We start from the raw sequence: 24,044 nt of genomic DNA on the forward strand, positions 1-24,044 counted from the left end.
ATCTATCTCTATATCTATCTATTATCTCTATATCTATCTACCTATCTATCTCTATATCTATCTCTATATCTATATCTGTTTCTCTCTATATCTATCTCTATATCTCTCTCTATAGCTATCTATATATTATCTATATATCTATCTATCTCTATATCTATCTGTTATCTCTATATCCATATCTATCTATCTCTATATCTATCTTTCTATCTAACACTATATCTCTATATCTATCTCTATATCTCATTATCTATCTATCTCTATCTCTCTCTCTTTATCTATCTATTGATCTATCCATCTATCTCTATATCTATCTATTATCTCTATTATTTATATCTAGCTATCTCTATCTATCTCTATCTCTCTCTATATCTATCTATCTTTCTAACTCTATATCTATCTATCTCTATACATATCTCTATATCTATATATTATCTCTATATCTATCTCTATATCTATCTTTCTATAGCTATCTGTCTCTATATCTATCTATCTCTATATCTATTATCTCTATATCTATTTTTATTTATAGCCATCTATCTATATATATTTATCTCTATATCTATCTATATATGTCTTTATTATTATTATTATTATTATTATTATTATTATTGTTATATCTGTATATCTCTATCTATTATCTATCTCTATCTATATATCTATCTCTATATCTTTCTATCTATAGCTATCTATCTCTATATCTATCCATTATCTATTTTCTATCTGTCTCTATATCTATCTACCTATCGATCTATCTATCTATCTATATTTCTTTCTATATCTATCTTTATATCTATCTCTATCTCTATGAATCTTTCTATCTATATCTATCCATTATCTACTTTCTATCCATTATCTACTATCTATCTCTATATCTATCTATTTCTACATCTATCTTTCTATCTATATCTATCTAACTCTATATCTATATATCTATATAGCATTATACCCTATGAGGGGGTGCATTATTCCCTATGAGGGGGGCAGCATTATACCCTATGAGGGGGCAGCATTATACCCTATGAGGGGGCAGCATTATACCCTATGAGGGGGGCAGCATTATACCCTATGAGGGGGGCAGTATTATACCCTATGAGGAGGCAGCATTATACCCTATGAGGAGGGCAGCATTATTCCCTATGAGGGGGTGCATTATTCCCTATGAGGGGGGCAGTATTATACCCTATGAGGGGGTGCATTATTCCCTATGAGGGGGGCAGTATTATACCCTATGAGGGGGGCAGTATTATACCCTATGAGGGGGGCAGTATTATACCCTATGAGGGGGTGCATTATACCCTATGAGGGGGGCAGTATTATATTCTATGAGATGGCTGCATTATATTCTATGAGATGGCTGCATTATACTATGTGAGGGGGCTGGTTTATATTCTATGAGGGGGCTACCCCAACTCCTGCTACATAATTAAGACATGTACAACCTTATATTATACCCGGATATTAGCGTGTTTTACCGCATAATTGGTGGTCTGGTTTTTAACTCTATGCAGCTACGTAGTGGGCCCCAAGAATGATTTTCTCTGGTGGGCCCAAGGTGTTCCAGTCCGACGCTGGGTGGACGGGAGGTTCATCTCCCTCTCTCGGGTCCTGGATCAATTTAGTGAATTCGATCATCCCATATGAACGCACACTATATCAAAACAGAGGATGCCCGGGTAAATTTGAAAAGATTTGGGAGAGGTGGAATTCCTCTCACCTCATTTTGTAGAGGGGAGATGTCACATAATAAATGATTAATTGTGTGGAAGTAGGCTGCGGAATAGTTTATGTTTTTTGTAGATGTAGGTGCGGTTTAGAAGCTAGGCAGATCTCATCACTCAAGAAATAACACAAGACCATTGTGATTTAATTGACGTTATATTTTGCTTTATTCTGTATACAACTGGTATGCACATTTTGCCTTATATTTCAATGTCGTATGAAACATATGTATATTTTGTATTATGTTTAACATTGTATACCAGTATGTATATTGTACACTTGTTTATGGCTTAATAAACTAATTTAAGTTACACCCCGCCCCAGAAAAAAATGTGTCCTACCCATGGAGTAGATATGTACACCTAGGTTGCTAACCTCCACATAACCCAGGCTCCTTAGTTTTCCGGCGTCTGTTTACAGTGAGATAGGGAAGGACATATACCCACAAAATGGCCCTTTTTACCACAGTAAAAACATATACAATGTTGTGGAATCCTTCAATAAAAAGAGTTAAAAAAAAATACATACTCCCCCTTTGCATCAAACGACAGACTGCTTTGTAGAATGAGTTGCCCCACTCAACTGCATGGGTTCCTCAGATGACTCAGACCAGGTCTTCCTGGGCCCCAGACCTCCTGCACATTGGGGTGTCTCTTTATGTCTTTGGTGAAAACGGCGATCCACACGGATAGCCAGAGACATGGCTGCCTCAAGGGAAACTGGAGTCTCATACAGGACAAAGGCATCCTTCACCCTTACTGATAGCCCTTCACAGGACTGGCTACGGAGAGCGGTGTCATTTCACTTAGTGTTCGTGGACCACCTCCAAACTCAGAGTAATACTCTTCCGCAGGCCGATCTCCCTGCTGAAGCTGATGTAGTGTGGACTCAGCCAGGTAGACAAGGTTGGGGTTGTCGTATATTTTACCCAGTGCTAGAACAAATTCCTCCACCACCTTGAGCGACTGGGAGTCAGACGGGAGAGAGAATGCCCATGCTTGGGTGTCACCCTGAAGGAGCGAGATTATTATCCCTACCCACTGCTCCTCAGTTACTGAGGAACAAGGACATAATTTGAAGTATAGTTTACAGACCTCCCTGAAAACAACAAACTTGTCACGCCCCCCCAGAGAACCTGTCAGGCAAAGTGAGCTTGGGCTCCACTAAAGGTTGCCTGAGAGTCATAGTCCCCAAACCTGATGTGTTAGGGTGCTGCAAAATGACAGTGCATAGATCTGCCACCCTCAGGCTGAGCTGCTGCAGTTACCCTGTCAGAGCAGTGATGGGATCCATAATGGATCAAAAACGGTTTTGGTCAGAGTTAATGTCACAACTCTGTTGTCGCGTATCTCGGGACCAGGGGCTCCTTCCCTGCCCCTAAGGCTATGGGTGCCCTAGCTTACCCTGTTCCCTGGATTACTTCTGATGGTGAAGATTCCGGGGCCACGTACTTTGCCATAGCTCCTGAATCCGCCCTCAGTCTGTACCCTTCCCCCTTCCATGAAAGAGGGGAACAGTCACTACTACACCAACCAGAATAACAAGGTATTATGGACACGAGTAACAAAATATACCAAACATAGAAATATACGCACACAAATAACACAGGGATGCACTGGGGATTGGATGATGGGGTTAAACCAAAGTAGAAGAAAGGGAATTTTCGCACACTCAACACCTAGCAGCAGTCACAGATAAATCCACCAATCGCCTACTCTAATAATCACCAACAACAACCTCCAGCCATGAAACAAAACTCTGACAATGAGAGTTAGCCAGGACTGTTAATATAGGAGATGGGAGTGGACAGCTGAAAGCCTTAAGCTCCAGGAACTTTCAACTGAGTAGATAATAATAATATTTATTTATATAGCGTATATTCTGCAGCGCTTTACAGTTAAACAGTTTCAAAACACAAGTCAAGTAACAACGTTAACAATACAATAATTAAAGCAAAATATGACGACCCTGCTCGTGAGAGCTTACAATCTACAATGAGGTGGGGGAAATACAAAATACAGGTGTGTATATACATTGGTGTATTTACAATGGTGGTCCAGCCATCTTGAGGGAGTGAGGGATGGATGGAGATAGTGAATGGGCTACACATGCACACTTACACATAGAAAGGCTTTGATTAGTGAACGTGATAGGCCGCTCTAAACAAATGTGTTTTGAGGGAGCTCCTAAAACTATGCAAATTGTGGAAAGTCCTAATTTCTTGGGTAGAGCATTTCAGAGGATTGGTGCAGCACGGGAAAAGTCTTGAAGTCGTGAGTAGAAGGTGCGGATTAGTGCAGAGGTTAGTCGAAAGTCGTTTGCAGAGTGCAGCACAAAGTACCTTACTTCCATCAACTAATAGTTGTATAAAATCTAAAACTTCTATTACGAGGAATGCATCACAAAATGTATTTTTGTATTAATAATTATTTGTAATACAAAATGTCATGTACTGTTTTATCACGTAGTCGGTAATTTTTTTCTGCAGCCCCTAGGGGCTGACACTCTTATTTGCTGGTGTGAAGAAGAAAAAAAGAAGAACACCAAGCCGACCATAAGTTCAAAATGTAATAACTTATTTTATTGTACAATACTCATAATATTATAAGTCAGGTTAAAAAATCACTGGATACACAATGCAAAATGTAAAAAATTATTATACAGTATCAATATCCGGTATGAAAAAGGATGCACACCCAGGAAAGGATGGGTGAAAAGATACAAAAAATGAAGACGCAAAAAAGATATATGTATAAAAAAGAAAAAATGAAATAAAGGGAAAAATTGTAATAAATAATGATAAAATATGTGAAGGTATAGATATTATTCCAAAATAGTGATGGTGAAAAAAGTGATAATGAAAAAAGTGCTGATGTGTAACTAAAGATGTTGTATAAAAAAATAACTAACTATAGGTAAATGTGAAAAAAATGAAAAAAAAAATGAAAACAAGGGAGTCATGGCATAAAAATTTAGAAACAAGTGCTTATGTGTAACAAGAGTATCTCCATGTTGAAAAAACAATGTAATATCAAATGAAAAAATGTGCAATATGCAGTGCACAGAAGAATAGAACAGAAGATGCTAACCAAATGAATCAGCACACAAGAAGAAATATGTGCAGTTGAGTGCACAAAAAAAGGAGCAAGAGATTCAATTATAATAATAGTAGTAAGTCACTCACAGAAATAGCATGGATCCCTGTCTCCTGGATGGCGTCCTCCCCTACGCGCGTTTCAGCACGCTGCCTTCGTCCACCCCACAACTGGTTAGTGCAGGCACATACAGGTCGGCTCATGATGGTGAGTACAGGTAGGCAGTCTGGTATTGTATTGCTACCATTCAACCAAGCTGATGTCACTGCTGGAAGGGCTGCTCTGAACCATGAGAGTTGTGCTGCAGCAGTAACTTCTTCCACTGGTGAGAAGATGAAGCATACCCCGCCCACATTCACAGCAGTCATAACGCCAGCCAGCAATACACTAGGTTTTCCTAACAAATTTTAGCAGCTGCTCCCACTAGTGTTTAAAATTAGAAAATATCCATACTGCTTGTTGTTTTTCATATTTTATGCCAATTAAATAAATCTATATATAAACGTGAGTGTATGTATGTGACTGCGTATGTGTCAAGCCACGCCCACTCCACATAGCCCCGCCCACTCCACATAGCCACGTACACATTGTTAACGCACACGGACAGATAAACATTTATCTCAGAAGCTACCCTGCAAAACTCACCGGCTGCAACGTCCCAGACGCTGCAAGCTACAATCAGGGCCGCCACCTTCAGAGTATCAGTGTGCGGCAGGCACAGGCCACATCTAGCTCCATTGTGTCTAGAATGGAGTTGCCCTTGTGAGGCATGACGTCAATGGAAAGGGAGGAGCCTCATGGATTTTGTCCTCACAACAGGAAGTTGCTGTGCAGGTGTGAGGGGAAGAGAGGAGTGAGGGGGGAAAATGAGAGGAGTGAGGGGGGAAAATGAGAGGAGTGAGGGAGAAAATGAGAGGGGTGAGGGGGAAAATGAGAGGAGGGAGAAAATGAGAGGAGTGAGGGGGAAAATGAGAGGAGTGAGGGGGAAAATGAGAGGAGTGAGGGGGAAAATGAGAGGAGTGAGGGGGAAAATGAGAGGAGTGAGGGAGAAAATGAGAGGAGTGAGGGAGAAAATGAGAGGAGTGAGGGAGAAAATGAGAGGAGTGAGGGAGAAAATGAGAGGGGTGAGGGAGAAAATGAGAGGGGTGAGGGAGAAAATGAGAGGGGTGAGGGAGAAAATGAGAGGAGTGAGGGAGAAAATGAGAGGAGTGAGGGGGAAAATGAGAGGAGTGAGGGAGAAAATGAGAGGGGTGAGGGAGAAAATGAGAGGGGTGAGGGAGAAAATGAGAGGGGTGAGGGGGAAAATGAGAGGAGTGAGGGAGAAAATGAGAGGAGTGAGGGGGAAAATGAGAGGAGGAGAAAATAGTGGAATGAGTGGAAAATAGTGGAGTGATCAGAAAATGAGAGGGGTGAGGTGAAAATGAGAAGTGTGAGGGGGAAATGAAAGGACTGAGGGGGAGAATAAATGGAGTGAGGGGGAAAATGAGAGGAGTGAGGGGGAAAATGAGAGGAGTGAGGGGGAAAATGAGAGGAGTGAGGGGGAAAATGAGAGGAGTGAGGGGGAAAATGAGAGGAGTGAGGGGGAAAATGAGAGGAGTGAGGGGGAAAATGAGAGGAGTGAGGGAGAAAATGAGAGGAGTGAGGGAGAAAATGAGAGGGGTGAGGGAGAAAATGAGAGGGGTGAGGGAGAAAATGAGAGGGGTGAGGGGGAAAATGAGAGGAGTGAGGGAGAAAATGAGAGGAGTGAGGGGGAAAATGAGAGGAGTGAGGGGGAAAATGAGAGGAGTGAGGGAGAAAATGAGAGGAGTGAGGGAGAAAATGAGAGGAGTGAGGGAGAAAATGAGAGGAGTGAGGGAGAAAATGAGAGGGGTGAGGGAGAAAATGAGAGGGGTGAGGGAGAAAATGAGAGGGGTGAGGGAGAAAATGAGAGGGGTGAGGGAGAAAATGAGAGGGGTGAGGGAGAAAATGAGAGGGGTGAGGGAGAAAATGAGAGGGGTGAGGGGGAAAATGAGAGGGGTGAGGGGGAAAATGAGAGGGGTGAGGGGGAAAATGAGAGGAGTGAGGGAGAAAATGAGAGGAGTGAGGGGGAAAATGAGAGGAGGAGAAAATAGTGGAATGAGTGGAAAAAATAGTGGAATGAGTGGAAAATAGTGGAGTGATCAGAAAATGAGAGGGGTGAGGTGAAAATGAGAAGTGTGAGGGGGAAAATGAGAGGAGTGAGGGGGAAAATGAGAGGAGTGAGGGGGAAAATGAGAGGAGTGAGGGGGAAAATGAGAGGAGTGAGGGAGAAAATGAGAGGGGTGAGGGAGAAAATGAGAGGGGTGAGGGGGAAAATGAGAGGAGTGAGGGGGAAAATGAGAGGAGTGAGGGGGAAAATGAGAGGAGTGAGGGGGAAAATGAGAGGAGTGAGGGGGAAAATGAGAGGAGTGAGGGAGAAAATGAGAGGAGTGAGGGAGAAAATGAGAGGAGTGAGGGAGAAAATGAGAGGGGTGAGGGAGAAAATGAGAGGGGTGAGGGGGAAAATGAGAGGAGTGAGGGAGAAAATGAGAGGAGTGAGGGAGAAAATGAGAGGAGTGAGGGAGAAAATGAGAGGAGTGAGGGAGAAAATGAGAGGAGTGAGGGAGAAAATGAGAGGAGTGAGGGAGAAAATGAGAGGAGGGAGAAAATGAGAGGGGTGAGGGAGAAAATGAGAGGGGTGAGGGAGAAAATGAGAGGGGTGAGGGGGAAAATGAGAGGGGTGAGGGGGAAAATGAGAGGGGTGAGGGGGAAAATGAGAGGAGGAGAAAATAGTGGAGTGATCAGAAAATGAGAGGGGTGAGGTGAAAATGAGAAGTGTGAGGGGGAAATGAAAGGACTGAGGGGGAGAATAAATGGAGTAAGGGGGAAAATGAGAGGAGTGAGGGGGAAAATGAGAGGAGTGAGGGGGAAAATGAGAGGAGTGAGGGGGAAAATGAGAGGAGTGAGGGGGAAAATGAGAGGAGTGAGGGGGAAAATGAGAGGGGTGAGGGAGAAAATGAGAGGGGTGAGGGGGAAAATGAGAGGAGTGAGGGGGAAAATGAGAGGAGTGAGGGGGAAAATGAGAGGAGTGAGGGGGAAAATGAGAGGAGTGAGGGGGAAAATGAGAGGAGTGAGGGAGAAAATGAGAGGAGTGAGGGAGAAAATGAGAGGAGTGAGGGAGAAAATGAGAGGAGTGAGGGAGAAAATGAGAGGAGTGAGGGAGAAAATGAGAGGGGTGAGGGAGAAAATGAGAGGGGTGAGGGAGAAAATGAGAGGGGTGAGGGGGAAAATGAGAGGAGTGAGGGAGAAAATGAGAGGAGTGAGGGAGAAAATGAGAGGAGTGAGGGAGAAAATGAGAGGAGTGAGGGAGAAAATGAGAGGAGTGAGGGAGAAAATGAGAGGAGTGAGGGAGAAAATGAGAGGAGGGAGAAAATGAGAGGGGTGAGGGAGAAAATGAGAGGGGTGAGGGGGAAAATGAGAGGGGTGAGGGGGAAAATGAGAGGGGTGAGGGGGAAAATGAGAGGGGTGAGGGGGAAAATGAGAGGGGTGAGGGGGAAAATGAGAGGGGTGAGGGGGAAAATGAGAGGAGGAGAAAATAGTGGAGTGATCAGAAAATGAGAGGGGTGAGGTGAAAATGAGAAGTGTGAGGGGGAAATGAAAGGACTGAGGGGGAGAATAAATGGAGTAAGGGGGAAAATGAGAGGAGTGAGGGGGAAAATGAGAGGAGTGAGGGGGAAAATGAGAGGAGTGAGGGGGAAAATGAGAGGAGTGAGGGGGAAAATGAGAGAAGTGGGGTGCTGCTGCAATGAGGCTGTGTATAGAGAAGAGTGAGGCGCTGCAGGTGAAGGCTGTGTATAAGGCCACATTAACACGTTCAGTATTTGGTCAGTATTTTAGCTCAATATTTATAAGCCAAAACCATGAGTTCGATAAAAATGCAGAAGTGGTGATGTGTTTCTAATATACTTTTCCTCTGATTGTTTTACTCCAAGTTTTAGCTTACAAATACTGAGGTAAGAATACTGGCCAAATAACGTGTGAACGCCGGAGGAGGCGACTATAAAGGAGAAAAGCTGTGCAGCAGAAAAATGTTGTGCATAAAGGAGGCGCGTGAGGTGCAGGAGGAGGCTGTGTAAAAAGGAGCATGAGGTGCAGGAGAAATAAGGCCCCTTAACTTCCGCCGCTAAAAGTCGTATCGGCAGTTGTTAAGGGGTTAACATTGTGTTAAAAAAAAATTGCTTCAACAAAATGGTGCCGGTTATGTTCCATGTACCAGTGCGGGAGCGTTGCTATGTTCAACAGCAACAATTTATGTGCAATATAATCATTATAATTTGTTATAACAAACCACAGTTAGTTACTACGCCTGGGCAGCGCCGGGCTCTTTAGCTAGTAATATATATTTTTTAAATTAAAACATTAATACTGTAGATTTTTTTCATTTGTTGCCTTTTTATGACACATTCCCTTTAAGGTGATAATTAAAACACCTAATACTAACTAACTACACTAATAAAATAGCAGTCCAAACAAAACATACTGTATAAATTATTGATGAACGCCAGCATTTACATACGTTTTCATCACTGATCTTTGGAAGACAATTTGCACAATTCAATGTAATTAGCTACAAATTATAAATTATTAATATAAATACTTAGTGAATATCCCAAATAATGATAACCAACAAAGAATCGTAGTTCATGGGAAAAAAGCATCAGATAAGAGGTCATTCAGGGCCAGTACAAAGTCTGTGCGTAATAAAGGTTATACATTGAAAACGTAATGCCATACAAAACCTCTGCACAGAAGGTACTGTGTGTATAGCAAAGAGTAAGGCTACTTCCACACATCAGTTATTTGCCGTCAGGCAGGATCTGGCTATTTTTAGAAAAAACGGATCCGGCGTAAATTTTGGAGAACTGTAGAAACGGATCCGTTTTTCTGCCGGATCCGTCTAGCAGGTTATATATGTTTCCTAGGGGCTGGCCAATTGGATCTGAGCATGCGCAGACTTAAAAAAACGGATCTGGTGGCTGGATCCGTCTTTTTCTCGATCCGGCGCATTCCGGCGCCCATAGACTTTCATAGTGGCAAAAAGCCGGAAGCGTCAGATCCGGCGCTTCCAGCTTTTTCGCCGGAGACAAAAAACGTTACAGTAGCCATTTTTTCCAGACGCCGGAATTAGACAAGTAGCCGGATCCGGCAAAAAACGGACGAACCGCAATGCCATCCGGCGCGATCTGGCGCTAATGCAAGTCAATGGGGAAAAACAGGATCCGGCATTGCATTTTGCCGGATCCAGTTTTACAAAAAAAAGCCGGATCTCGCCTGACGGCGCAAAACGTATGTGTGAAAGAGGCCTAATAAGTGAAAATGCAAAATGAGGTGAAGGGAAAAAAAAATAATGATGAGCGAACAAGGTGGGAAAAGATGTTATCTGAGCATGCTCGGGTGCTGAGTGTCTTCGGTGTGCTCCGGTCCACGTTGCTTGTTAGCACCACGCCGGATCCCTGCTCTGACAGGCAGGGTCTCCAGCGTGTCTTTTCACTCACCTGTGCTGCAGACAGTTCTTCCCTTCTTCATGCTCTGCATGTTTCCAGCCATTTCTCTAGTCATGTCCTTAGGGCACTCACGCGTGCGCTCCCGCTCTCTTAAAGGGTCAGTGCGTGCACTTGCTGTTTCCTCCCCAGTCAGTGGCTGTGGGACATTATGTATATATTGTTTCCTCCCCACTGGGGAGGTACTTGAGCAATCTTCCTTTTTACAGTCTATGTTGTGAAAGGTCGCATACCAGTGCAAATCCTGCCAGCTGCACTCTGACACAAACTCTGTCTGCTGCAATCGGATACGAACTTGGTCAGCTGCACTCTGATGCAAGTTCTGCCTGCTGCTCCATCTAGTCTGGGTCCAGCTGCTGCGCAACCGTAGGTCTGCCCTGGAGTGGCACCTGGCGTTCATCGGGAGCCAAATCTAACTTCACCATCAGAGGCTCTAGTGAACAGTCCGGTGATCGCTTAGTCACGCCCCTCCAGGCTGTCTGTGGCAAAGTGGTTCCACAAACCGCGTCTTTGACACTGCTGCATGTCGAGTGACTGTTCGGCACCTGCAACACAGACAGGGATTACTTAGCAAACAGGAAAACCCTGCTACAGCTGCGAGAAATGCAGCCGCGGGGACTCGAACATATTATTTGAGCACATTGAAGTCACTTGGTTAGCACCTGAGCATGCTCGGATAAAACTCTATCTGAGCACATTAGCTTATCGCTAAAAAAACCCACACCATCTAATATTAGATAAATAATATCCCAAGGTTTTAGATTTCCATATAACTAGTCAGACTGACCAGGAGGCCTGTAAAGCCTTCAACGCCGGTAAAGATGTCGGAGAGAGAGTATATGACCGGGGGCACAAGACTTAGATTTAAAGCGCCACTCCAGAGCTGAGAGAAAAAAAAGCTGCAGTGGTGCTTTCAGTAAAAACAAAACACAAATGATGAATCAGGCCCAATGTCTCCATAGGTCACATGTAAAGCTCCATGGAATAAATGGCACAATAACAATAAATAATAATAATAGTTATAAGACATTAGCTCAGGGGTCCCCAACCACCGGTCCGCAGCCCAGCACCGGGCCGTTGCAGTGCCCTTGCCGGTCCGCGGACACAAGGGGAGCCGGCGGCGGTGCAGCAGCTGATACTCACCTAGCGGTCCCTGTCGGCGCGGCGGCTTCATCCAGCGCTGAGCGGTCAAGTGTACCGCTCATTTAAGGTCATGAATATGGACGCCACTCATCTCCCATAGGCGTGTCGTCCATATTCATATACCTTAATGAGCGGTACACTTGACCGCTCCGCACATGAGCTGAAGCGCCGCGAGATGCAGGGAGGGAAGTTCAGCGACGGGAAGGAAGGTCAGCGACGTGAGGGTAAGTATGATGGGGGAGCCGAGCGGAACCATATATACAAGGGAGGGAGAGTGGGAGCAGAGCCATACAGTTGTGGCCAAAAGTATTGACACCCCTGCAATTCTGTCAGATAATACTCAGTTTCTTCCTGAAAATGATTGCAAACACACATTCTTTGGTATTATTATCTTCATTTAATTTGTCTTGAATGAAAAAACACAAAAGAGAATGAAGCAAAAAGCAAAACATTGATCATTTCACACAAAACTCCAAAAATGGGCCAGACAAAAGTATTGGCACCCTCAGCCTAATATTTGGTTGCACAACCTTTAGCCAAAATAACTGCGACCAACCGCTTCCGGTAACCATCAATGAGTTTCTTACAATGCTCTGCTGGAATTTTAAGCCCCCGTTACACACTGCGATATCGCTAGCAATATCGCTGTAAAGTCACCGATTTTGTGACGTTGCAGCGATATTGCTAGCGATATCGCTGCATGTGATACTTACCTCCGACCTCCTGAGAAGCTGCTGGATCATTTCTCATCGGTCACTTCCTGCGGCGCTTCCTGCTGTGACGACGAGCGACGCGTGGAGCCGGGCGGGAGGACGCAGGATCGCCGCATCTGACAGGTAAGTAGCGATCCCCGTCCCCAGCGATGTCGCTAGTGAGATCTGCCTGTGTGGCAGCTCACTAGCGACCACCTAGCGATGCACCAGCGATCCTGACCACGTCATATCGCTGGTCGGGATCGCTGGTGAGTCGCTAGGTGTAACGGTACCCTTAGACCATTCTTCTTTGGCAAACTGCTCCAGGTCCCTGATATTTGAAGGGTGCCTTCTCCAAACTGCCATTTTTAGATCTCTCCACAGGTGTTCTATGGGATTCAGGTCTGGACTCATTGCTGGCCACCTTAGAAGTCTCCAGTGCTTTCTCTCAAACCATTTTCTAGTGCTTTTTGAAGTGTGTTTTGGGTCATTGTCCTGCTGGAAGACCTATGACCTCTGAGGGAGACCCAGCTTTCTCACACTGGGCCCTACATTATGCTGCAAAATTTGTTGGTAGTCTTCAGACTTCATAATGCCATGCACACGGTCAAGCAGTCCAGTGCCAGAGGCAGCAAAGCAACCCCAAAACATCAGGGAACCTCCGCCATGTTTGACTGTAGGGACCGTGTTTTTTTGTTTGAATGCCTCTTTTTTTCTCCTGTAAATGCTATGTTGATGCCTTTGCCCAAAAAGCTCTACTTTTGTCTCATCTGACCAGAGAACATTCTTCCAAAACGTTTTAGGCTTTTTCAGGTAAGTTTTGGCAAACTCCAGCCTGGCTTTTTTATGTCTCGGGGTAAGAAGTGGGGTCTTCCTGGGTCTCCTACCATACAGTCCCTTTTCATTCAGACGCCGATGGATAGTACGGGTTGACACTGTTGTACCCCCGGACTGCAGGGCAGCTTGAACTTGTTTGGATGTTAGTCGAGGTTCTTTATCCAACATCCGCACAATCTTGCGTTGAAATCTCGTCAATTTTTCTTTTCCGTCCACATCTAGGGAGGTTAGTCACAGTGCCATGGGCTTTTTTTGCAGCGCACCGTGACTTTCGGTTTTGCGGAAAGCGTTTTTTTCTCTCCAATACTATTTCCATAGTATTGGAAAAATGAAAAACGGCAATCCGCAAGATTTTTTGCGGCCCGTTATTGCGGAAGACCCTAAAAATTGCGGCGATACGGGCCGCAATAATGGGCTGCAAAAAAAAGCGGTAAGTGTAAAAGTAGCCTAAAGCCGCTTTGTTTTTTACACTTCCTGGTATTTGGCTTTGACAAAAGTTTATTGATAGTCATGTGGATTACGTTTTAATGCATTGCAGCACTAAAAACACCTGTGCGTTTTGGTTTTTTTTGCCTGCAGATTTTTTGCATCTAATGTACATGTAAGTCTATGGGGAAATTCTGCATAGAAAACTCAGCACACATGCAAGAGAAACTGACATGCTGCGAATTTGAAACAAAATGGTGCCGGTCAGTTTATGCTATGTATAAAAAGAAAAAACAAAAAAACCCAGTGAGCAGGAGATTCCTATAATCCCATCCACTATGCATAAACTGTAAGACTATGTTCACATGTAGTGGTTTTTTTTTTTCCACAGACAAAACCTGCTGTCTGACAGTAAAGAAGCAACGTCAAAAAAGCAGATTTTGCTGAGTGTTTGCGGCATTTTTGTCAGGCTACATTTGTCTCTTGTCCACGCCGACAATGTTTAGTGCATAAAAAAAAATAATCAACATCATCAGGTTTTGGCACCAAAAACGGAGCGAAACCTTTCAATGGGTGAAAAATGCAGAAAAAATCCCCAGAAGAAGCGACATGCTGCATTTTCTCAAAATCACAGCCTTTTGACAATACAGTCAGGAACAAAAAAAAACAAACCAATGTGCGTGCATGAGATTTATGAAATCTCATAGATTTTGCCGATACTGTGAATATTTGCATAAAACCCTACTTAAAAAAAAAAGCTGCAAAAACGCAACGTGTGAACGTAGCCTCAAAGACTCGTCATGTCCACACGGCCTTAAGGGGGTTTTACACATAGCGATATCGCTATAACGTCACCGATTTTGTGACGTTATAGCGATATCGCATTGCGTGATACTTACCTCCGACCGGCTCCCCCGCTGTCTGTCGCTGATCGCGCAAGATCGCGCAGCTCCATTTCTCGTCGGGTGCTTCCTGCTGTGCTTCCCGTGGCGCCGACGAGCGACGTGTGGACGCGGGCGGGAGGACGTCAGGATCGCCGTGTCTGACAGGTAAGTATTGTCCGCTGTATCGCTGCTGCATCGCTGTGAGATCTGCCTGGTGGCAGCTCACTAGCGACCATTTAGCGATGCACCAGCGATCCTGACCGGGTCATATCGTGGTCAGGAGCGCTGGTGCATCGCTAAATGTAAGGCTATGTGCACACGGTGCAGATTTCCAGCGGATCCGCAGCGGATTTTTCCGCGCAGAAACGCTGCAGATCCGCACTGTGATTTAGGCTATGTGCACACGTAGTTTTTTAGGTGTGCGGATTTTGGAGAGAAAACCGCAGGTAAATCTGCAGGACAAAAGTCCTGCGGTTCATCTGCAGTTTTGCCTGCGGATTCACACCTCATAATGGATGAGGTGTAAAACTGCAGCGTTTCTGCACCAAACAATTGACATGCTGCGGATTGTAAACCGCTGCAAAACTGCGCGGAAAAATCTGCAGCATGTGCACTGCTTTTTTTAATTTCCATAGGAAATAAAGGTACTGTACAACGCAGCAGAATCCGCACCGTGTGCACATACCCTTACAGTACAATGTAAATCAATGAAAAAAAAAAAGCTGTGCAGAAAAATCAGTGTGGATTTGCTGCGGATTTAAAAGAAGTGCATGTCACTTCTTTTGTGCGGTTTTCCATCTGCTCCATTCTCCAAATCCGCAGGGGGAAAACTGCAGTAAAACCGCATAAAAAAGGAAGAAATCCGCAGGAAAAATGCAGGTCATTTGACCTGCAGATTTCTTAAAATCCGTGGGAGGATCCGCACCGTGTGCACTTAGCCTAAAAGGGCCTTTAGAGTGCCACCGCTCACAACTCAAAAAAGGCTGTAAGGCTATGTGCACACTGTGCGGATTCTGCTGTGGAATTTTCCGCACAGATTTAGCTAAATCTGCAGGTAAAATTACCTGCGTTTTACCTGCAGATTTAGTGCAGTTTTTTGCGGATTTCCCCTGCAGTTTTCACCTGCAGATTTCTATAATGGAGCAGGTGGAAAACTGCAGCAAAACCGCACAAAAGAAGCGACATGCTGCTTATTTTATTCCGCACCAAATCTGCGCAGAAAATTCTGCAGCATGTGCACAGTGTTTTTGTTTTACATAGCCTTAAATGGTTCTGTACATCACTTGCAGTTCTGCTGGGCCAAATCTGCACCGTGTGCAGAGGGCCTAAAACACCACGTGGAGGTGGAAACGCTCCAAAAACCGTTTTGAAGAGGGGAAAAAATAAATTCTTAGGCCATGTGCACACGATGCAGATTTCCAGCGGATGCGCAGTGGATTTTACCGCACAGAAACGCTGCATATCCGCATTGTGATGTACAGTAGCATGTTAATCAATAGAAAAAAAAAAAACGCTGTGCAGACGCTGCGGATCTTTCCGCGCGGTTTTCTTGTGATTCAAAACATGCAGCATGTCACTTCTTTTGTGCGGTTTTCCACCTGCTCCATTCTCCAAATCTGCAGGGGAAAACCGGAAGAAATCCGAAGGAAAAATGCAGGTCATTTGACCTGCGGATTTCTTCAATTCTGCGCGGAAAAATCCGCTGGGCTAAAAAGTCCGTCTGCTCTCAGCCTAAAAGTTAAAAAAAAACCTTTGGTTTTTCTAAGAGGATGATCTTCTAAACCCAGATAAAAAGAAACTCTGTGTGAACATAGTCCACATTGGCAGGATTTTTTTTCCTGTCACCAAGGTGTTTTTTCCTCACATTTAGGCCTCATTCACACGTCAGTATTTTGCATCAGTGTTTGTGTGCCAAAACCAGGAGTGGAACTACCGAGAAAAAATATAATTTAAAGACTGACTCCAGTTCTTTGTTTTGGAGTCACTCCTGGTCTCGGCATACAAATACTGACCAAAATACTGATGTGTGAATGAGGCCGGCGCCCTATTATTGCTCTATTTTGCTCGTGACACTGAGGGGAGCTGCCCGCGCACCTGTCACAGTGCCTTTCTCTCTGAGGAGCGCTCGGAAGTTCGGAACACCCGCGAATTTATACTCCCCTGGGCTGTGGCGGCCGTGACGTCACCGCCCCGCCTGTTTTTTTTCTCCTCATGCATTGGAATGTGGGCGTGTCCCGGGGTCGCGGCCGTGGAGGTGACGTTGCATGTGCGGTGTGGCTGACCCTGTTCTTGTCACACAGCGTCAGAGCACAGACTCCGGACTCTGCCTCGTGATGTGACGCCCTGTGCTGCACGCTGCCATCTCCATGAGCGGTTCCTCTGCCGGAACAGGGTGAGTAGTAACTGAGCTGCTGTCACTTGGGAGGACTTCCTGCATAGACCGGGGTTCCTAGTGATGAGCCTCCTTCACAGGTGTGACTGGTGACCAGGAACATCCCCATAATGTCTCCTTACATGGGACTGCAGACCCCTCTTCATCGAGCACATCTGCGCCATGTTAGCCGCAGCTTCAGAAGTTTACACAAAATCACAAAACTTCCAATTTTCATGGCCCCCGTGTGATGCCCCTGCTCTGCCCGTGGTCCTGTAGCTCTGTACTTACCTGTGGGGCGTCCCCTCTATACTTAGGGTATCTGGGGGGCTGTGTCTGTCCCACGCTGCATCATTTCGGGACTGTGCAAATGGACGGACGCCGTCTTTAGGTTGAGCGTCATGACGTCACGCACAAGGAACCGTCTGGAAGCCCCCGGTAAATGTGGCCTTTCTTCTAGGAGTCAGGTAGGTGTCTCCTTTTTCTCAGCGCTCCTTCCAGCCTCCGGGGAAGTAAGTGAGGTCAGGGATTGGCGGATGTGCCCTACTAAGTCCCTAATGTTAGGGAATCTGTGCCACATAGGGATATTTTTAAAATATGAAAGGGATTTTCTTTCCCCACTTTTAGAAAAACGGACCCCAAATCCTTTAAAATACCTTAAAGGGATTGTCCAGGACAGCTTGGGGCCCCTGTGCAAGAAATGTGTCTGGGCCCCCCTCCTTTTATGGCGTCAAAGCTACGTGTGTGTATATATGTGTGTATATACAGTGGGGAAAAAAAGTATTTAGTCAGTCAGCAATAGTGCAAGTTCCACCACTTAAAAAGATGAGAGGCGTCTGTAATTTACATCATAGGTAGACCTCAACTATGGGAGACAAACTGAGAAAAAAAAATCCAGAAAATCACATTGTCTGTATTTTTTCATTTTATTTGCATATTATGGTGGAAAATAAGTATTTGGTCACAAACAAGCAATCAAGATTTCTGGCTCTCACAGACCTGTAACTTCTTCTTTAAGAGTCTCCTCTTTCCTCCACTCATTACCTGTAGTAATGGCACCTGTTTAAACTTGTTATCAGTATAAAAAGACACCTGTGCACACCCTCAAACAGTCTGACTCCAAACTCCACTATGGTGAAGACCAAAGAGCTGTCAAAGGACACCAGAAACAAAATTGTAGCCCTGCACCAGGCTGGGAAGACTGAATCTGCAATAGCCAACCAGCTTGGAGTGAAGAAATCAACTGTGGGAGCAATAATTAGAAAATGGAAGACATACAAGACCACTGATAATCTCCCTCGATCTGGTGCTCCACGCAAAATCCCACCCCGTGGGGTCAGAATGATCACAAGAACGGTGAGCAAAAATCCCAGAACCACGCGGGGGGACCTAGTGAATGAACTGCAGAGAGCTGGGACCAATGTAACAAGGCCTACCATAAGTAACACACTACGCCACCATGGACTCAGATCCTGCAGTGCCAGAAGTGTCCCACTGCTTAAGCCTGTACATGTCCGGGCCCGTCTGAAGTTTGCTAGAGAGCATTTGGATGATCCAGAGGAGTTTTGGGAGAATGTCCTATGGTCTGATGAAACCAAACTGGAACTGTTTGGTAGAAACACAACTTGTCGTGCTTGGAGGAAAAAGAATACTGAGTTGCATCCATCAAACACCATACCTACTGTAAAGCATGGTGGTGGAAACATCATGCTTTGGGGCTGTTTCACTGCAAAGGGGCCAGGACGACTGATCCGGGTACATGAAAGAATGAATGGGGCCATGTATCGTGAGATTTTGAGTGCAAACCTCCTTCCATCAGCAAGGGCATTGAAGATGAAACGTGGCTGGGTCTTTCAACATGACAATGATCCAAAGCACACCGCCAGGGCAACGAAGGAGTGGCTTCGTAAGAAGCATTTCAAGGTCCTGGAGTGGCCTAGCCAGTCTCCAGATCTCAACCCTATAGAAAACCTTTGGAGGGAGTTGAAAGTCCGTGTTGCCAAGCGAAAAGCCAAACACATCACTGCTCTAGAGGAGATCTGCATGGAGGAATGGGCCAACATACCAACAACAGTGTGTGGCAACCTTGTGAAGACTTACAGAAAACGTTTGACCTCTGTCATTGCCAACAAAGGATATATCACAAAGTATTGAGATGAAATTTTGTTTCAGACCAAATACTTATTTTCCACCATAATATGCAAATAAAATGAAAAAAAAACAGACAATGTGATTTTCTGGATTTTTTTTTTCTCAGTTTGTCTCCCATAGTTGAGGTCTACCTATGATGTAAATTACAGACGCCTCTCATCTTTTTAAGTGGTGGAACTTGCACTATTGCTGACTGACTAAATACTTTTTTTCCCCACTGTATATTACATAGTCTCCTTTATTATGTATATTGCTGTCCCTTACACAGTGCCCTCTCTTATGTACAGTACCGTCCCTTACATATTGGATTATATAGAGCCCTGTTTTTTATTACATACCGTCCTGTCTTGTTGGCTGTATAATGCAATGATGGCTGATGGAGCATGGGAATGCTTCCTTTCTAATGGAGGAGCTGATGGACTGGTAGTTTGGTCACCGGCTGCTCCATCAGCAGTCATTTTATATCTAACAAGAGAGGGGACTCTGTAATAAAAGAGGGCGCTGTAAATAACAATTAAGAAGAATACACTATGTAATAGTCAGCACTATACATAACAGCAGAGGAAGCTATATAATAAGGGACGGCACCATAAATAACTAGCGAGGATGGTACGTAATAAGGGACGTGTTATACATAATAAAAGAGGAAACTTTGTAACTAAGGGTGGTGTTATACAGAATTAGTGAGTCCACTATATACTAAGGGACTGTGCTAGACATAGTGAGTCCACTATATACTAAGGGACTGTGCTAGACATAGTGAGTCCACTATATACTAAGGGACTGTGCTAGACATAGTGAGTCCACTATATACTAAGGGACTGTGCTAGACATAGTGAGTCCACTATATACTAAGGGACTGTGTTAGACATAGAGAGTACACTATATACTAAGGGACTGTGTTAGACATAGAGAGTACACTATATACTAAGGGACTGTGTTAGACATAGAGAGTACACTATATACTAAGGGACTGTGTTAGACATAGAGAGTACACTATATACTAAGGGACTGTGTTAGACATAGAGAGTACACTATATACTAAGGGACTGTGTTAGACATAATAAGCGATAACGTCTTCCTCCACCTCCCCCTGTTCCTAAGGCCATTATAAGTCCCCCTTCCTAACATCCCAATCCCCCACACCCCTCATTGTCCTCCTCCCCTCGCATCCCATTATTGTCCTCTCCCCCACCCCATCATTGCCCTCTTCACCACCTCCATCATTTTCTTCTCCCCCACCACTCCCATCATTGCCCAATACACCACCTCCATCATTTTCTCCTCCACCAACCCCATTATTGCCCTTTCCACCACCACCAGTGCATTCTCCCCCACCACCCCATCATCATTTTTTTCCCCCACCACCCCATCATTACCTTCTCTCCATCACCCCCATCATTACCTTCTCTCCATCACCCCCATCATTACCTTCTCTCCATCACCCCCATCATTGCCTTCTCTCCATCACCCCCATTATTGCCTTGCCTTCTCTCCATCACCCCCATCATTGCCTTCTCTCCATCACCCCCATCATTGCCCTCTCTCCATCACCCCCATCATTGCCCTCTCTCCATCACCCCCATCATTGCCCTCTCTCCATCACCCCCATCATTGCCTTCGCTCCATCACCCCCCTCTCCCCCGGGGGCCTCAGTGCAATGCACGGGCGGTAGGTCCGCCCCTGGTCCTAAGAACTAACATTCCATAGTTGCTAACTCCCAGGCCTGCTGTACTCGGCTGTCACAGACCGCTCCTGCCGGCGACTCAGCTGCTTCAACGAGGCTTCTTTTCCGCTCTGTTGATGTGCTGTTGCCAAGTTTTTGTTTTTTTTTTTAACTTCCCCCCCCCCTTTCATACCTACGCTACAGACTGGTCTTGTTTCACAGATTCATTAGTTATACATCAGTATATCCACTCCAAAAAGCCTGAAAAAAAAAAAATCACTTTAAAAGTGAAAAAAAAAATCAAAAAACTTAAAAAAAAAAACAAAACACTTTAGGAAAAAGGAATCTTCAAGACTGATCCAGGAAATGGTTGAGGATCTAAACCCCCCTAAGGCTATGATCACATGTTGCCTTTTGTTTTTATACTTTTTATAGTACAAGCAAAGTCTGAGATTTAAGAAACGTCGTGCACACACCTTATTTTTTTCCTGACTGATTTGGAAAAATGCTGCGTTTTTGCAAAATGCGGCAGGTCGCTTCTTTCAGCGTTTTTGCAGCATTTTTTCACCCCCTAGGAAACAATGGGTAAGTGCAAAAAAGCAGCAAAAGATGCAGGTATCAGTTTTTGCTGTGTTTTTGGTGCAAAAAACTTGAATCGGGCTTTTTTTGGGGCTACAAAACTATCAACATGCTCAAAAGACAGAAAGAAACACAGCGAAACCTGCTTTTTTGTAAGCAGTGTAAACGCAATTTAAAATTTGCATAAAAAAAAATGCAATGTGTGAACATAGCCCAAGGGTGTGTGTACAGGACGTCTTTTCAAGGCGGGTGAACTTGTTTAAGAGAGAGACACTTCAGGAGATGCTTGCATTTTCTTTTTCTTGGCTGCTAGCGTTTTTTCTTATTTAGGGCTTTTTTTTTTTTACTGGAATTTTTCGGGTGTTTTTGTAGCTATATTCAACGATGAAGAAACTGGCAAAACGCTCTAAACGACATCTGAGTGTCTTCCAGGCGTCTGTTGAGCATTCCATGTGATTTGCATTGTAAAATATAAAGCAGAAAATGCTTGTAGAATGGTCGGGTCATTTATTTTAACCGCTTGACATCTTTAGACACCTAAAGATTACCCTCAAAAGACTAAACATATGAAAAGAAAGTGCGGTAGTGTTTAGATATAAATGCATATGTTCATTCTTTTGAGTGTTTAGCTTGAGCATTTTCAGGGGGTTTCAACATGGTCCTGACTGGAAGGCGGGGGTCACACTTGCGAGAAACTCGCACGAGTCTCCCGTCTCAATACCCGGCTCTGACGCCGGCACTTGGACTGGAGCGCTCAGCTGCATAGAAATACATGCAGCCGCATACTCCGGTCCCGATTGCCGGCGGGAGTGATGGATATTGAGACGCGAGACTTGTGCGAGTTTCTCGCAAGTCTGATCCCGGCCGAAGAGACATTGTATGCACATACCCAAAAGTTCCCCAAAGGAGCATTTTCTGAATGTTGTGTTCTAAAATCCGCATATCCACAGTGTTGTGTTCACATCCTTAGCTGGTTCTAGCGGAGCTCAACTGTCCTCTCCTCCATAACAGCAGTGCAAAGCTGTGTTTCTTGCCTGTTGCAGACAGATCAGCGATGTGAAACTGCAAATGCTGCTGTGTTGATGCATATAGCAAAAGATAATCCTTTGTGATATGCATCAAGAGTGGCAGAAACTAATTGGTTTTGACGTCTTAAAAAAAAACAAAAAAAAAAAAAAAACCTCTTGTGCACATTCCCTTATACCTTGTAACCTCTTTTCCCCTTGATCTATTCATTTGGTTGGCACTCACTGCTAAATATACTTACACAACTGGTTTTGAAAATGTCAAAAGAAAAATTCACTACAAGTTCTTCCTGTTCCCCTACAAATTCTGTGTTAGGGTGATATTTTTTGGGGGGTTTTGCTATATTTAATATTGCTGTCACTTGCAACAAATGAATAAAAAATGTTTTAAAGGGGGTTGATAGATTTGTCGCACGTTTGTCTAGAAATGTTTGTACCACCTCCTCCCGGACTGAGATTGTACAAATATTTTGTGATATTTTTAAAGAGTCATGTTCCGAAATAAACCACCAGTGGCGTGCAAGGTGCAAATGGCTTAAACTGTGGCACAAATGGGTAAACCGTACGTCCAGGGGTGGGATTCAGCCGGTTCTCACCGGTTCGGTGGAACCGGTTGCTAAAAAAGCAGCCGGTTGCCCGAACCGGGGAGAACCAGAGCCGTGATCCGGCACCTTGTTGCAGCGGCCGGCGGCGCGTGCAAGTTGACATTTTCACACCAAGGAGCGGAGGAGGAGAGGAGCCGAGGAGGGACTCTTGCGCTGCTCCCTAGCCTGCAGTACGCACAGGCCACCCCGCCCGCCGGACACCGCGCACTGATACGTCACGTGCAAGGTGCATACACTGTGACCCGGCAGCCCCCGCGCACTAATACCTGCTGCAGTGCAGTGCGGCTATTGGGTGTGTGCGTCACGTGTCTGTCTCATCTCTGCCTGGAATCACACGCGCACGCCGTTACCCAGTCAATGTGACTCCAGTCTGTCTGGCCTGCCTGTGCGACCTCACCTGCGGCTGCCATCATCTTTATCACCCCGGGGGCCCAGTCACCGGCACGGTGGTGTGGCAGTCACCAGTTGGCAGTTACTGTGTTTTTGTGTGTGTACGGCCACGGATGATGGAGCAGGACGGTGCGGGGGCGCTGGGGGCCATCCAGGAGGCCTGGTCAACCGCCGCCGGGACTTCAGACACAAGCCTACCACTCCAACGCTAGGTCAGAGCCCAAAACGGTGACATCATGACACTGTCAAGTAACACCATGTGTGCAGCTGCTTGCCCCAAAATGTGCCATGAAATATCCCAAGTTTGCCCTGGGCCTGTGCTGCATGCCCCAAAATAGGGGTCACAAAAACTACGGCCGCGGGCCACATGCAGCCCACCGAGGACATCTATCCGGCCCGTTAGCCCCGCCGACATTGAACATCACTACAGTTCAATGCCGGCGGGCCCTTTATTCGCGGGCGGAGCTACAATGTGGTGAGGAAGGACTTGCGGCTTTCCATATGCAACACAGGCGCAGGACTACTATGCTGCCTTTTGGGGACTACTATGCTGCCTATTGGGGACCTGTGCCTGCCTATTGGGGACCTGTGCCTGCTTATTGGAGACCTGTGCTGCCTATTGGGGACCTGTGCCTGTCTATTGGGACTTTTAATTACCGTTAGGGTGCAGACAGACTGTCGTATGAATCAGAATGTAGTGCACAGCCTGGCCAGCCGGTCAGTCAAGTGAGACAGCTGCATAGAAATATTTGCAGCTGTCACACTCGGGTCAGGAGAGCTGCTGGCCAGAAGGTGCACTGTTCTGATCTCATTCAAATTTTTTTTTTCAACTGTTTGACTGCGCCCCTAGGAAAAGGTGTGTAAATGGGTGTGGCTTAATCATGGGTGTGGCTTAATCATGGG

At 45.2% G+C, this 24,044-nt stretch overlaps 1 protein-coding gene and 1 long non-coding RNA gene across 5 annotated transcripts in view; one reads left to right on the forward strand and one right to left on the reverse strand.

The window, feature by feature from the left end:
* Positions 1–10,363: 10,363 nt before the first annotated feature.
* Positions 10,364–17,100, reverse strand: LOC141076016 (uncharacterized). Its single transcript, XR_012227391.1, has 2 exons — positions 17,017–17,100; positions 10,364–10,917 (listed from the first exon to the last, which is right to left on the reverse strand). It is a non-coding gene; the product is annotated as an uncharacterized lncRNA (long non-coding RNA).
* LOC141076015 (uncharacterized) overlaps positions 16,457–24,044 on the forward strand; it is a 48,803-nt gene continuing 41,215 nt past the window's right edge. The window contains exon 1 of one of the 4 annotated variants that reach the window (XM_073563258.1): positions 16,457–16,746. Coding sequence is in view for 2 of the 4 variants with exons in the window: in XM_073563257.1 (XP_073419358.1) it covers positions 17,127–17,192 (66 nt within the window). In the remaining 2 variants the exon portion in view is untranslated. Of the gene's footprint in view, positions 16,747–17,048; positions 17,193–24,044 lie in introns of those variants that run through there. The other 3 variants (XM_073563260.1, XM_073563257.1, XM_073563259.1) reach the window with 3 other exon arrangements.

Source organism: Dendrobates tinctorius, unplaced genomic scaffold (assembly GCF_039654945.1).
Source record: "Dendrobates tinctorius isolate UK_male_01 unplaced genomic scaffold, ASM3965494v1 ptg000384l, whole genome shotgun sequence".
NCBI lineage: Eukaryota > Metazoa > Chordata > Amphibia > Anura > Dendrobatidae > Dendrobates > Dendrobates tinctorius.